The sequence below is a fragment of the Mastacembelus armatus genome, chromosome 13, assembly GCF_900324485.2.
Source record: "Mastacembelus armatus chromosome 13, fMasArm1.2, whole genome shotgun sequence".
In the NCBI taxonomy this organism is placed as follows: domain Eukaryota; kingdom Metazoa; phylum Chordata; class Actinopteri; order Synbranchiformes; family Mastacembelidae; genus Mastacembelus; species Mastacembelus armatus.
The window spans coordinates 12,466,562-12,482,325 of record NC_046645.1 but is presented as its reverse complement, the minus strand read 5'-3'; the positions used below and the strand labels follow the sequence as shown (position 1 = coordinate 12,482,325).

Here is a 15,764-nt window from a genome sequence, read left to right as displayed (position 1 = left end):
TTCTAATAAGAAGGTATACTCATTTTGTTGTGGCTTCCTGTGTACAGGTTTTGAGTAATTAGTTTATACTGGTATTTATTTTTGAATTTATCCCCCTATATGTGTTACTGTTAGACTACTGTAGAAGGTGAAGTGTTGAAGCTGTTATGTTGAGGAAAGACTGCCAATGATTAGCTGCCATTTTCAGCAACATAAATTAACAGCTGCTACTGCTACACAGTAGTAACCTCTATTGGTTTCAGTGAGGAAATATTTATGTGTGTTATTTATGATCTATGTGATGAGTTATGATGCAGTACATAATAAAGATGCCAACAATTAGGAAAAACTCTTAAAGCATGACAGCAAATAACTAAACAAATAATAATGGGATATTTTATATCTCTAATTACAATTACTGTTTAGTCACAAATATTTATTTTCATTTTTACTGTATTTATCCCACCTGATCTTAAAAGCGTCCTTCAATATTTTGGGAAATATGCTTGATTTCTTGTTAAGAAGAGAATGGGCAGTGTGATATCACTCCTGTTTCCTGCAGGTTTCCTCATCAGGTGGATTAGAGACTTCAGCTGTCCCTCATGTTTGGATGTGAGCATCTGTCTGTCTGTGTTAGTTTTGAGTGACAACTGATTCAGGCTGGGAGGGGCTCCAGGCCCTTTTTGACCCTAAACAGAACCAATCAAGCAGACAAAATGAATCGATTAAATGTCCCTTCATCATTTGTTCAGGGCGTGTGATTATTAGGATTAAATGAATATGACCACCCATCCGGCACGTTGGCTGTCATATCACTGGTGGAGCTGGTGAAAAAGAGATTTGATTTTGCCAAATCTGGAACCTAGCACTGTCTCACATGTGCTGACGGCATTTGGCCCATCGTGGTGCTGCCTGATTTCCCCACACACTGATTCAGAAGTCATCATCGGTCACTGAGCTGTGCTCCTGACTAATTTAATTTCATAAGCTGTTGAATGTCCTGAGAGGAACAGTGAAACAGGGTGGAGGCAGAATAACGTAATTCAAAATTCCGGATTATTTAAAAAGACCTGATGGGATTACATGAGGTGTAATTTGGGGGTTTTAGCAATCGTCAATGATTTTTACCACTGCAGTTATTTTAAACATAATTGCTGTTTGTGTCCGTCTAATCTGATTTAAAATAATGCTTCTTGCTTCTTGCCCCAAAATGGATGCACTCTATTTACATATTCAGTTTCTGATAAAACAGTGATATGTAGTTTTTTTTGCGTGATTTACTGCCATGTATTTTGTGAATGACCCTTCACCAACAGTCCTCTTCATATTTGTAGTTTAGTAATTTTTTAGCTTTTATCACTCAACATTACTCCAGGTTTTTTTTTTACAGCAATCCTCTACACCTCTCACATCATTTCACTACCAAATGCCATTCAACTGGCATGACACATGCATCCCTTTTGAGACCTTTTTCCATCAAAATGCAATTTTGCCCTCACTTATTTGATTTTTTTTTTTCAGTTACATCACTGCTATATGACGTGGTTTCAGACAGGGATATTAGTTCAGGAAATGCTTCTTCGATCATGTATTTACGTGGTGGTGGAAAAATAACCTCAAAGTTTGGGAAGTCGGTTTTAAAAATACACAATCCATGTTTGGCGAAAAAGTACAAGTTTACTCAGTGTTTTTTTTAAACAATGTCACCCATGTAAATGATTTTCAGAAGCTGACCTTAAATGTTAGGTTTTGAAAATGCAGTCTAGAAAGAAAACAATCCCTTCTGGCAAATACATCATCACACAATGATAACTAGACTCATTGTTCACAGTGATGGATTACTATGTCTATCTGAGACAACTCTCAAGTGTTTGTAAATTCACTTCCATATCATGATGAAGTGAACAGAATCTAGTGGCTGCCTGGAAGGTAGGATATAAATCTGAAACCCTGGTGGTATGCTTTAGAAAGTGGGGAACACTAAATTAAACTGTAAGCAACCTACAATTAAATCCCTGCTGTCATCATAAGTGCTATTTACACCACAATGTAGTACTTTTAACAGTGCTTATGTAATAGAGCTTTATTTGGCTAAAATATCTTCCTAGTGCTGACCTTTAAAGGCGTCAACATGCTACAAAACAAAGTGCTTGTTAGATAGTTGAACAGCATTTAAAAAGCTCACCCCAACATTTTCCCAGTGTTAGAACAGAAAAGCGTATGTGACTCTTATAAACTGAAAGTCTAACGGTGAAGCCCTCTTCATGCCGCAGTTGTCAATGCAAGAACACAATGTCCTTTTAATTAGGGCTGCAACAACAGATAAAATCGATAAAAATCGATTATTAAAATAGTTGGCAATGAATGTACTTATGTATGTACTTAGAAGCTGCTTGCAATGGCGCACAGTGACGGGGTGAGCAGCTGTGGAGATGAAAATGGCAGAAGCGGGGAAGAGTGAAAGTTACATTTTGCATAATTAAACAATTTTTACACTGTTATGTGGATAATGGTGGTGCCTGTCTGTTATGTGGTCAGACAATCAGTCATCCAGTAAAATGTTTATGGTTCTCAGGCCAATTACCATAGAAAACGTTTGTGGTTTCACTTAATAAACTGCAGACAATATCATAAGAATCATATTCAGAGATAGTCCGGAATTGGCATTTTAACACATGCAGTGTAACTGGGAGACAAAACATAGGAGATAAGTGCAGATATTCCTTAAACAGTTTTGTTTTTACAAGCAGCTCATCAGGATAATGTCTAACAATGTTCAGTGCATGTCTGAAAGCATATCACTTCATTTGGGTTAGTGCGCCACAAACTTGGCTTTCAATCTGAAATTCAAGAGCCTTTTTTAATGTAATAAAATTTAAGACCACCACCATCGTACAGATGAGCGAAGATTTAAATTGACTAAAGAAACTGAGACACTGACTTGAGTCGCCTTCTGTTCAAGTGGGCACTGCCCCAGATTTTGACTCTCAGGCTTCCCAGCCTTACTGGTGCAGGTTGTTGAAGGTGTATAGAAGCAGTCGCCTGCTCCCAACTACATTTCTTTGGATAAAAAAAAAAATCAGTTTTTCATTTGCAGTTGACGTTCATTAAAAAATATGCTCATCAGTCAAAGACGAGTTAGTTGAGCACAGTCACATTTATAGTAGAGTGCAATTAAAACGTTATCTGAAAGTTGGAAATGTATCAGGTATTGGTAAATGAAATTCAAAATAAATTGAAGTAGTGTTGGTGTATTAACATAACCTATACATGAATAATATTAAATGCAAGAAGCCACCACTGCAAGTCTTGCAAAAAATGATATATATCATAAATCAGGGGTGTCCGATCCAATCCATTAGAAGCTGGAAGATACCATCTCAGAGGAGGGTGGAAGTGAGGCAAGACAAAGTGAAATGGTATCCCCCAGCTTCTGATTGGCTGAACACACCTGATCCAGGTAATGAGCAGTGGGTAGTGCAGGGATAGTTGGAAAACAGGCAGGACAGTGGCCGTCAAGGACCAGTACTGGCCACCCCTCTCATAAATTGACAACCAGGCCTTTCTAGAACATCCATCCATCCAACCACACCACAGGTTTTCCATTAAAGTGAAATCATAGTTAGCTTTTCTTCTTACTGATTGGCAGAAAAATACGTTGGTGAAATGGGCTTCACCCTCCAGGGAAAAGCCTGTGAGAAATACCAGAGCATTTAGTACAAGATGGACAGATGTGTGGTTGGTGACTTCCTGTAGCACAAACACCCAGACGCACCCATCCCACATGTCAACCCATTAGATCTCACTTTCGGTAGTGTATTATCATTAATGTTATGTCATCGTTCTTATCCCCGTGTCCCAGTGTTTGACCCCAATGAACCCAGCTGATATTCAGAGACACACATCTGCTGCAGTCTCTTCCTCCCCTGCTCTTCATAATCATAAGCTACACAACAATACCGGAGCTGGTAAATCCCGAATCTAAATCTGTGTGTCAAAGTAGCGTGTTGGCAGCCACGATGACACAGCTGCACATGTTCTGAGAAACCTGCAAACATCAGAGTGAGGTAGATGGGACGGGAGAGAAAGAGGTGGGAGCGGAGAACAGATGACCAGGAGAAAGGTGGAAATGTGTGTGTGTTTTCAGAGAGAGAAGACTGGCAGATGAATGCACTGCCGCAGATAAAAGGACAGTACAGAGGAAGATGAACAGCAGGAGTTTTGGGGTGTTTGCTTGTTGTTTGGCATGTTGACGCTCACAGTCTGAAGCCAGCCATAAGTGTCTGTCCAGCCAGATGTGAAGAAAACCAAAAGAGATTTTTTTTTGTTTTTGTTTTTGTTTTTTTTTTTTGCAAGCTTAGCTACAGGTGGAGCTGAGTTTGTTTGCCTACTGGGACTGAGCTGAGGTGGACTCCTATCAGCTTGTTATTTCCTGCTGAGAAAATGGAAGAGATTTGTTCCTCGCTTTTTTGTTCAGGTGCTTTAACTGCTCATAAAGTACGACCCACCTTTCTTTACGCTCCTGACGAAAAATCTGCTGTCTTAACTGTAGCGGCTCTGCTGGCTCATAATGTCTACCATATTGGTGGCACCGTGGCTGTACCACAAAAATGCAGGCTTACACAAACTGGTAAGTCAATATCTGTGTATGTGTGAGTTCGAGTCTAGACACGATAACCAAAGAAACCCGAAGAAACGAATAAATAGAAATGAGTCTTATTTTTCCAATGCATTTTCCCCTTTTTCCACTTACACTGACATATTTTAGGTAAAACCAATCATTCTCATGCTTTTGTTACCGTGCTGGTTGTCATGTGCAGAATGGGTGCATTTGGACAAACACATTGCATATTGAACATATTGCTTGCTAGTGCTATATATAGTACAAGGAAAAAAAAAAAAGCTGGAGCTCATGTTTATGTATCAGAATATCCCCAGGCTGAACAAATTGCGCACTTTCTGCCACTATAACGCTGAACCTGCCAAAAGCTTGTCTTAATGAGATGTTGCTCATCATGTGGAAGAGAAGATTTGTCTTGTGAGTTGAGTTCTGTGTCTTTTATCACTCATCATAGCAATAATTACGTGTAAATGTCATTCATTTTGCCCCTTGAACAGTCAGTCAACCTTAAACTGAATCACATCTTGAATAAACTTAAGTGCAGAAAACGAACCCTCCGGTCACGAGATCTACCGGGCAAAACAGAGCAGTTAAGTGATAAATTACTGTGTCACGCCTACATTCAGTTTAATTTTGGTTTGATTGCCCTGCTTGTTCCATCAACAGTCAAACTGGCTGGGATAGTTCGGGTGGTGGTGCATTGAGTAATTCCTAAGAAGGGGTCAGGCAGATGCTCCTGAATATGAATTTATGTAGTTATGAATAAATTATAAATCTTTGGACTGTGGTTCTTTCCAGTCATCACCCACTGACCAAAATTTGACCGTGAGATCGTGCAGAGCCGTCCAAAAGCCCTAACTGATCATAAACCTATAGAACTGAGGTTGCAGGGATGGCTGAGAGGAATCTTGTACCATGTTGAACTGAAAAATGACACTTAAGATTGAAAATGATGCTCTGTGTTATGTGCTTATATGTCCCATTCTGAGCTTCAGCGTATAGATCTAAGTGGGGAGAGGCTTTGTTCTTGAGGTTATCACAGAGGCGTTTCTATCACCTACCCTATTAAAATATGTTTGAATTGCCTGGGCCTCTGTGGCAAGACAAAGCTTTGATCTGCTCTCTCTGCTCTGCGCCGACAGAGATGATGAGTTTTACGCATGCACAAACACGCATAAACACACACTCACACGCACACACACGTAATTGTAAACGTGCACATGCAAAGACGCAATTTATTTGTGAAGAAAGGTAAGAAAAAAGGTGGGTGAGGAACACAAAATGTCATGTTAGGCTATCTTTTTAAATCCTTGTCTGTGAATTTGAAAGGAGAAAACACAGGTACCGACAGCAAAGCAAAGATTGGCACCTGGGGACAGCCAGCATGTAAATGCCAAGGAGACACTGACTGATTTCTTTAAGATAGTGGAATAGAAGATTTAAACTAAACTCCAAATTAAAGCCCTCATGCTCGGATGGTTTGAGCTACTTGAGGGAAAATGGGACAAGTGATAGAAATTAAGATGTGAAGGGCACTGATCAGTTGCTTCAACCATCACTGGTCTTCTGAGAGCCATTCACATCTGTTCTCATCTTTGATTACGGGGCAGCTCCATTCTCCTGGGCAGCTAACCCTGCTACCTCTTTTCCTGTGGTCCTCTGTTGTGCAGTCTTTACTAGGCTTTACTAGGTCTGAGGTTTGACGTGGATGAGGTCATAGTCTTTATCATACCGATGGAGAGAAAAGTGTCTGGAGAACACCTGGAGAAATGTCAGCAGATAACAGGAACAGATATTGGACTGGAGGAGAGGCAGAAGGAGAAGCAACATGTATGAAGTATTCACCGAGACAGACAACAGATACCTGCACTTGTCTTTTTCTGGAGCTGTCTTGTGTTAGCTGTTGAGCTGGATGAAAAAAACAGACCTGTCTTTGTATTCACTTTTAGCTTTTTTTGTGAAATATGTCTGACTATCTCAGAAAAACACTTTTACATATTTATACTCTGAGGGAACTGTAGGAGAATGGGTATGTATTAAATGGTGGTGGTGAATAGGGTTTATTTGCTTTGGGCTTGATTTATCGAGTTAGGGTATCTGAGCTCTGCAGAAGTGTTGATGGAGAATTGTCCAGACTGAGTCATGGATTTTTCACTGTCGATATGATCAATTCTACAGAAAAACCCACATCTGACAGTGACGTCCGCCGCATTAATGAAGCTGTGAATTTCAGAACCGAGTGTGAGATAAATAATGCAACAGGGGCCTACTTTCTTGATTCTGATGAATTCTTTTTTTTCCACAGTCTCTCTGTGACTTCAGTGTCCCATTATTTTTTTACAACTCTGAGAAGTTGTCACAACTCTATGAAATACTTGCTCATGCATGAGCAGACTTGAGTTTGTATTAGTCCCCAGAATGTGATTAACGGTCAAATCGGGTGATAAATGCCTTAAGAGCATTTATTAACTAGAAGCATATAACATAAAATATGTAGCATATGTTGCTTTTAATCTTTAATAAGTGCTGGAATAGATGTCTATAGGGTGTAATAAAGCCTTAGGCTCAGTAGTCTATATGTTTTGTTCTTTGGGTTACCAGATATTTTGTTTGTAGGAAACTTTATCACAATACACAAATTCTATTAATCTTGAAATTCAACATCCCACCCTGGTACTGTTAAAACTCCTGGTCCCAGCCTCTGGGAATAACTCTCAGCCACATTTTTTCAAGGCCAGGAAAGAGAACTTAGAACACAAAGAAATGTGAATTAATACAACATATAGCCTACAAACTGGTGATAGACAGAACAGTGTAAGGTAAATGCGTAATGCTTCATTTTGGGGTAAGTCCTAATATATTCTAAATGGTAACCTAGGTGTCTGCAAATGAAAATAACTAAACATGATAAATGGAGCTTAAAACTCCCGTTCTGCGACTACGAATATGGCCATCACACAGGTGTTGAGTTTACAGCTCGGCCCACTACCCTCGAGTGGCCAAAGAAGTCATAAATACTGCTTTAAACCAACGTGTCAGCACTTGAAGTATATTTACTAAAGTTTGGCTGAAAAAAAAATCAAAGCTTGAGTTTACATCATTCACATCATCATGTTCACATCAGTAATACTTTGTGCTTTATGTAGATTTAACCACAGATGTTATGGTATAAAAGGTGACCTTTGTAGTCCATTAAACTAAACCTGAATCTTACTAGTTCTGTTGCTCAGGGTAGACACAATGCTTTTCATGAATTTCTGAAAACTGCATGAAATAGCAGCTGGCTGGACCACAGCTCTTTGTATTCACACGGTGCTCTAACTGACTTATGGTTTACCTTGACCATGAGCTAAGTGGTCTCAGGTTGCCCAGGTGGAGAACTGTCTCAGTGAACCAGCGGCAAAGTTGATTAGAGGGAAGCACCTGTAGGAATTTGAACCCAGGTTTGTTGTTGTATTTACATAGCTGCTTGTTGCTCTTCCCACATTGCAGTTTGAATGACTATGCATGAGTTGTGATCCACCTCGGGAGAAAAAGAAGACACAAGGCTCATATTCATGTGTGCGTCCTTGGTGTATTTGTCTGTGTGTTTGTGTGTAATGCCATCCCTGGAGTGATCAACTAGGGTAAAATGAAAAGTGAAGTAGTGTCACTGCACAGCCAATCCCCAGGATAAAGACTCTTTTAACAGATGCTCTGCTCAGAGTGTCTTCTATTGTGCTTAAACATGTTCATGAGAGAATTGACTTTCATTGCTACAACTGCCAATGCTGTCTTATTTTTTGTATACATGTGTGCCTCATTGCATCTGTATTAGCACAGAAAGATTAGAAATGTTCTGCAGCTTTGGAACATTTTGTATTTTATCATTTTTCCAAGGGGCTATTAGACTCTTAGATTTTTAAACCCTGAAGATGTTGAGTCATTACTTTCCCTTGCCAGAATTTAGCATGCTTGTTTTTTTTTTTTTAACATGGATTGATTTTAAAGGAAGGTAAGGTCTGCCATTATAGGAACAGAACAATTTCACATTTACTCGTTGAATGCAGTATACCTGAGATCTGATCCCACTGATTTGATTTAACACCGCTCAGTTAATTACTCTTGAGTGGTTTCACTCCACTGTGAAACCAGAAATCAGTTGTATGGTGTTTTTTGAGGTTTTAATAGTCTGAGAAAATAACCTTGAAGTTGTTACCTAGGCTATTTTGTTTTCGTCTTAGTGCCTATGAATTTATAACACCCAGGCCCTGTTACAAGCTGGAAATGTGGACCGCTATTAAGTATAACATGCATTCCGTGAAGGGGAGGATGAGATGGTCAGTCTTGTTAATTAAAGAAACACTTTTATATAATGAAATGAAATGTTTGATCACATTATTTAATACAGCACATAGAGGAGACTATTTGTTTGATAAAACATTGTTTATCATTCTTAAATTTGAAATTTGGGATCGAACAAGTAGTATGTGGGTGTTTTTTCATCTTTTAAGACAAAATATTGTTATTCAGCACCAGTAAAAATTCAAGGATGAATTTGGAGATTGATCTTGTACAAGGGGAGACTGTCCTTCAGCCTCAAGGACTTGGCTTCAGGCCTCTGCATTGACAGTCATCAGACCAGCTGAAGTGTAGTGAAGACAGCCCCTGAAGCCCCAGCTTCAGAAAAGAGGCTGTAAAGCTGACGGCTTTATTGAGGCACTTACTGTCAGTATTAGGCTAGTTACATTATTCTTTATTTAGAATTTATTTTAATTATTGAATATAGTTAATGAATTGGAGAAGTTATGGATAATAAAGTCTTACTGGCTATGTTTTAAATTAACATTTATTAACAACTATTTATTGTGAAAATATATTTCTACGTGTAGTGCTGTATGCAGACAGTAACATACTGCATGCATATGTGAAAGCATGTGCACACACATTTTTTTCATTCCTGATAGAGATTTTACATTGACTCCAACATATGGAGCCAAAGGGAAACCTTAATTTCCCCTTGGGATTAATAAAGTTTATCTTATCTTAAACTGAACCGTAACAACTACTTGCCTAACCTTAACCTTAACAATAACCTTAAAACCAAGTTGTTTTTCTAACATTCAATGAGTTTCATGGCGGGGACCAGATGTTGGTCCCCACAAGGAAGGCCGAATCCCCATAATGTGTAAACAGGCCACATGGTGGGGTAATACCAGACACACACACAAGCATGCATGCACACACTCCACTAATGAGCATGGAAATATGGCTGTCTCTCTGCTGTCTTCCCATCTGTATCCCTGCCACCAGCTGTCACTAAAAGTAAAAAGTTTGAAGTTTTGTCTTTTATCCTTTTTCGATGCCGGGCAGTGCCAGACAGTCAGTCAAACACAAAGTCACTTCTCACCATCATTTCAGTCCCTTTCTTCCCCTCTTCACAACACCCAGTCCGTTACTTCTCCTCTCTCCCATTTTTCTTCACCCTTTTCTCTACTGAGAATATGGTGCATATGCAAATTGTTGACTGTGGTGCAACAACACACTGCAGGGGCAGACAGTAAACAGTCATCAACCTATACTCAATGTGAAAATGCTAAGCTCTAGTTTGCAGTCTTCATGTGAGTGTGTCAGCCACAATGCAGAAGCAGGTGGCACCAACAGCTTTGTTAGCCAATCGCTATTCAATTCAGCCTGTTTAAAATGTGAATTCGTCTATATTACAAAAATAACAGATTTTCTCACTCACCTCTGGTAATATGTTATCACACAGATAGCTTGTGATATGTGTTTGATTTAACAGCAACATTTCATTCCAAAATGCCATTTTTCAGTGTCGTGAGCACCAGAAATGCAATTACATTAGGGCAGAAATAGAAGTTTCAGACTGATATTGAGGGAAACAGAGGTGACAAGGAAGTGATGGGTAAGTTTGGTATGCAGGACAGGAATGCAGAAGGACAGATGGTGGTAGACTTCACAAAAAGGATGGAAATGGCTGTAGTGATCACATTTTTCCAGAAAAGGGAGGAGCATAGGGTGACATATAAGAGTGGAGGCAGGAGCACACAAGTTGATTACATCTTGTGCAGACGTTACAACCTGAAAGAGATCAGTGACTGCAAAGTAGTGGCTGGGGAGAGTGTAGCCACACAATGTAGGATGGTGGTGTGTAGGATGACTCTGGTGGTGAGGAAGATGAAGAGGACAAGGGCAGAGCAGAGGACCAAGTGGTGGAAGTTGAAAAAGGAAGAGTGTTGTGTGGCTTTCAGGGAGGAGCTGAAACAAGCTCTGGGAGGTCAGGAGGTTCTTCCAGATGACTGGACAGCTACAGCTAAAGTGATCAGGGAGACAGGTAGGAGGGTACTTAGTGTGTCATCTCGAGAGAGGAAAGCAGATAAGGAGCCTTGGTGTTGGAATGAGGAAGTTCAGGATTGTGTTAAGAGGAAAAGGTTAGCTAAGAAGAAGTGGGAGACTGAGAGGACAGAAGAGAACAGACAGGAGTACAGGTAGATGCAGCGTAAAATGAAGGTAGAGGTGGCAAAGGCCAAACAAAGGGCGTATGAGGATTTGTATGATAGGTTGGACACTAAGGAGGGACAGGTGGATTTGTACAGGTTGGCGAGGCAGAGAGACAGAGATGGGAAGGATGTGCAGGAGGTTAGGGTGATCAAGGACAGGGATGGAAATGTGTTGACAGGTGCCACAAGTGTGATGGAAAGATGGAAGGAATATTTTGAAGAGTTGATGAATGAGGAAAATGTTAGAGAGCACAGAGTAGAAGAGGTGACTGTTGTGGAGCAGGAAGTAGCAAAGATCAGTAAGGATGAAGTGAGGAAGGCGTTGAAGAGGATGAAGAGTGGAAAGGCAGTTGGTCCTGACGACATACCTATGGAGGTATGGAAGTGTTTAGGAGAGGTGGCAGTAGAGTTTTTGACTGGGCTACTTAAGATCTTGGAAAGTGAGAGGATGCCTGAGAAATGGAGGAGAAGTGTACTGGTGCCCATCTTTAAGAACAAGGGAGACGTGCAGAGTTGTGGGAACTACAGAGGAATAAAGCTGATGAGTCACACAATGAAGTTATGGGAAAGAGTAGTGGAGGCTAGGCTGAGGTCAGAAGTGAGCATTTGTGAGCAGCAGTATGGTTTCATGCCAAGAAAGACACCACAGATGCAATATTTGCTTTGAGAATGCTGATGGAGAAGTACAGAGAAGCCAGAAGGAGCTGCATTGTGTCTTTGTAGATTTGGAAAAAGCATATGAGCATATGTGCCGAGAGAGGAGCTGTGGTTTTGTATGAGGAAGTCCGGAGTGGCAGAGAAGTATGTCCGAGTGGTGCAGGACATGTACAGGACACAGATCTGTAAGACAGTGGTGAGGTGTGCTGTAGGGGTGACAGAGGAGTTCATGGTGGAGGTGGGACTGCACCAAGGATCGGCTTTGAGCCCCTTCTTGTTTGCTGTGGTGATGGACAGGCTGACAGATGAGGTTAGACAGGAATCTCTGTGGACCATGATGTTTGCAGATGACTTTGTCATCTGTAGTGAGAGCAGAGAGCAGGTGGAGGAAAATCTAGAGAGGTGGAGGTTTGCTCTGGAAAGGAGAGGAATGAAGGTTAGCCGCAGTAAAACAGAGCATGTGTGTAAATGAGAGGGACTCAAGTAGAACGGTGAGAAAAAGGAGGCAGAAATGGAGGTAGCAGAGCTGAAGATGTTGAGGTTCTCTCTGGGAGTGACGAGGATGGATAGGATCAGGAATGAGGACATCAGAGGGACAGCTCATGTTAGATGTTTTGGAGAAAAAGCCAGGGAAGCCAGATTGAGATGGTTTGGACATGTTCAGAGGAGGGACAGTGAATGCATTGGTAAAAGGATGCTGAGGTTAGAGCTGCCAGGAAGGAGGCCTAGAGGAAGACCAAAGAGGAGGTTCTTGGATGTAGTGAAGGAGGACATGAGGATAGGGTTAAATGGAGGCAGATGATTCGCTGTGGCAACCCCTGAAGGGAGCAGCCGAAAGGAAAAGAAGAAGAATTTAAAAGCACAAGCACCAAGCAAACCAAAACCTACTTCTTAGAGAGGTGGCAGGCCCTCTCTGAAACTTAAAACAGAGAGGCACACATTAGGTCTGTCTCTCTCTGTGAAATCTCTCTCTCTCTCTTCCTTCTCTGAGTAGCTTTCAGGAGCAGGTCAGTGTGCAAGAGAAAAGCAGCCCTGTGTGTTCACAACAGAAGCATCTCTGTTGCAGTTTGGACTCCGACCCACATCAGCTGCTGCCTCCTCCGCTAATTGTGTGATGCTGTGACACTTCTTTCTGCCTTACTTCTTCCTGAGAAAAGATAAATACAGCCGGACACCTGTTCCCTTTGGGTCTTTATATAGTGGCTCACTGACCCCATTGTTTGTGTTTGTGCTTTTGTGTTTGTATCTACAGTGGAGCGATGCATGAGTGTGATGCAGTCCGGGACCCAGATGGTAAAGCTGAAGGCAGGATCCAAAGGGCTGGTGAGACTCTTCTACCTGGATGAGCATCGCTCCTGCATCCGCTGGAAGCCCTCACGCAAGAGTGAGAAGGCCAAGAGTGAGTGTGCATGGAGACACATGCATCTGGATGTACACACAGCAGCACATCCTGTTGCATATCATGCTTTCTCTCATATGCTATAGTTCATGCCATTTACACTTGGATGGATATGTCTGGTTTATTACAACTTGGGTCTTAATTTTGTAGTTTTGTCCATCATTTTATATAACATTGGCTAGGTCAAGGCTAGGTCACATTTTATTATATAGGTTATATAGGTTATTGACATAGTTTTTCTTAAGGTCTATTACAAACCCATTATCCCTTATTACCGCCTTAAAAACATTTATAGCTGCAGACCTGATGACTTTTTGAAGCTTTGGTGCATCATGAGAGCTTTGGGGCTTGACATATTATAGAGACTAAAAATAGGGATATCTCATTTGCTGCTTTGTTTTTTTTTATTTGTTGGAAGTATGCAATTTCTGAAGTATCCTTTAATATCTGCATTTAAACAGAGCCAAAAATAAGTCTGAAGAGGCAAGAAACATCAGCAGTTGAACAGTGATACCGGTTTTAAACAAACCACCAGTGCACATTATCAGCAACATTTCAGCTATGCTTAATTTTGGTTTTGCCTCCATATCATGCGGATTATATAATCTGCTTAGAAACCCGCCTGATTTTACCCTGCTGCAATATTCACAGAAGTGAACAATATTATCATAACAGAAGAAATGACTGTATTTAAATTGTTCTCTAAACCTACAATTTTAATGTAATTATATGCCTTGTAAAGCACTTTGAATTGCGTAGTGTATGAAAGGTGCTATACAAATAAATTTGCCTTTGCCTTTACATAACAATAATAATCTTTTATTTTGTAGCATGGATCATGTTACAAAGAGGTTTACAGACTGTCTCCATCTCTTTTTTGTGTCTGTAACACTCCTGTTTTCCTAGCATGTTCATTGAATCTCTGAAGTCAGCCACACTGTTCTGCCTCTGAGGGGATTCTCTTTACATATTTCATTACCCCCCTCAAAGCATCATTGTCACTTCTTTACTTTACTGCTTTTATTTATCAACCCACTGGAGTGTACACCAGGCAATGGAACTGCCCTTTCATGTATATAATGACTGTGTGTATGTGAGTGTGTGTGTGTGTGTGTGTGTGTAGACTGTCACCAATAGATAAGCTTCTTAGATCCTCTACAGTGACATGATTAAGAGAAACACACAACAGCTGCCCAGTTCTTTCTTTGAACGTGGGCTCTGTTTGTGCGATCTGTCTGAGCGGGATCAAAATAAGGCTGCCATATTGTTACATTCAGTAAGAGAATATGTAAAGGGATCCGAAAACTGGAGAAACGGGTAAACGCACATGGATTATTTTGGAATGGATTTTCACAAAATATATTTTTGGGCGGGTAACGAGGAAATTAACTGAATAAAACTCATTAGATCATTTACATTCATATTATTCATCAATTAACTAAACATAACAATAAGCATTTCTCAAAACATAAAGGTTTTGAAGAAAATGCATTAGTCACTAATAGTAATTAATAAATTCTTTTAATTGGATAAGACCCCTTTTAATTGTATGTTAAAAGGATTGTGCCTGAGAGGCAGATTGCAAGGAGAGAAGAGAGAAGAACAGAAGAGACAGCATATGTATAAATATGTACAACAGGATATTTACCGCAGCTTCTCTCACCTAACAACGATCCAGTATTGAGAATTATCCTCCAGTGTAATTATAGCTTGTGATAATATTAAAGGGTATACTGGAAATGGTTTCTCTGTGTATTTTTACACCTGATGAGACATACGTAATCAAACTGGTAACTTTTCTTTTCTTTCCATCCCCTTTTCTACTTCTGTCAGTCACCATTGATTCGCTGTACAAAGTGACAGAGGGTGGCCAATCAGACATCTTCCATCGGCATGCAGATGGCAGCTTTGACCCAGCCTGCTGTTTCACCGTGTACCACGGAAACCACATGGAATCCCTCGACCTTGTGACATCAAATGCAGAAGAAGCCAGAACCTGGATAACCGGCCTCCGCTACCTGATGGCTGGGATCAGTGATGAGGACTCACTGGCCAAACGGCAGCGCACACATGACCAATATCCTTTACAGAAAGAGCAGCACCTAACTCGCTTTTAACATGAAACATGAAGCCTTGACATGAGCATACCACATTTATAGAAAGGAAAATAACACATATCTGATTTTCCTTAATGTGTTTGCGTAACATGGATGAAACAGACGTTTGAGGAAGCTGATAAGAATGGAGATGGTCTCCTGAACATCGAAGAGATCTACCAGCTTCTCCACAAGCTGAATGTGAATCTGCCTCGCCGGAAGGTCAAGCAAATGTTTCAGGTCAGAATGTGAATCCTGCTTCTATCTAACACATCAGATTCCATATGTATAAATATTTAAGTTCACTGACATCACATGGCTGTTGCATTTTTCATTTTTAAGTGTACTTGTGAAATTCAAAATAACTATGCAAGAAATATTTATTATGTTCATAAGTGAGAGAAATACTTTTAGAGGAAAAGGATCAAGTACTGTAAGGACAGGGAGGCTTCAATTTTTAACACAAAAGTCATATTAAATAATGTTAGTACTCCACACCCACACACACACGC

General features: G+C 40.4%; 1 protein-coding gene across 5 annotated transcripts in view; it reads left to right on the top strand.

The window, feature by feature from the left end:
* Positions 1 to 15,764, top strand: part of plch1 (phospholipase C, eta 1) — a 52,874-nt gene that overhangs the window by 12,220 nt on the left and 24,890 nt on the right. For all 5 annotated transcript variants that reach the window (XM_026292888.1, XM_026292879.1, XM_026292873.1 and 2 more), the window contains exons 3-5: positions 13,010 to 13,156; positions 14,990 to 15,233; positions 15,363 to 15,492. In XM_026292888.1, coding sequence (XP_026148673.1) covers positions 13,010 to 13,156; positions 14,990 to 15,233; positions 15,363 to 15,492 — 521 coding nt within the window. The remainder of the gene's footprint in view (positions 1 to 13,009; positions 13,157 to 14,989; positions 15,234 to 15,362; positions 15,493 to 15,764) is intronic.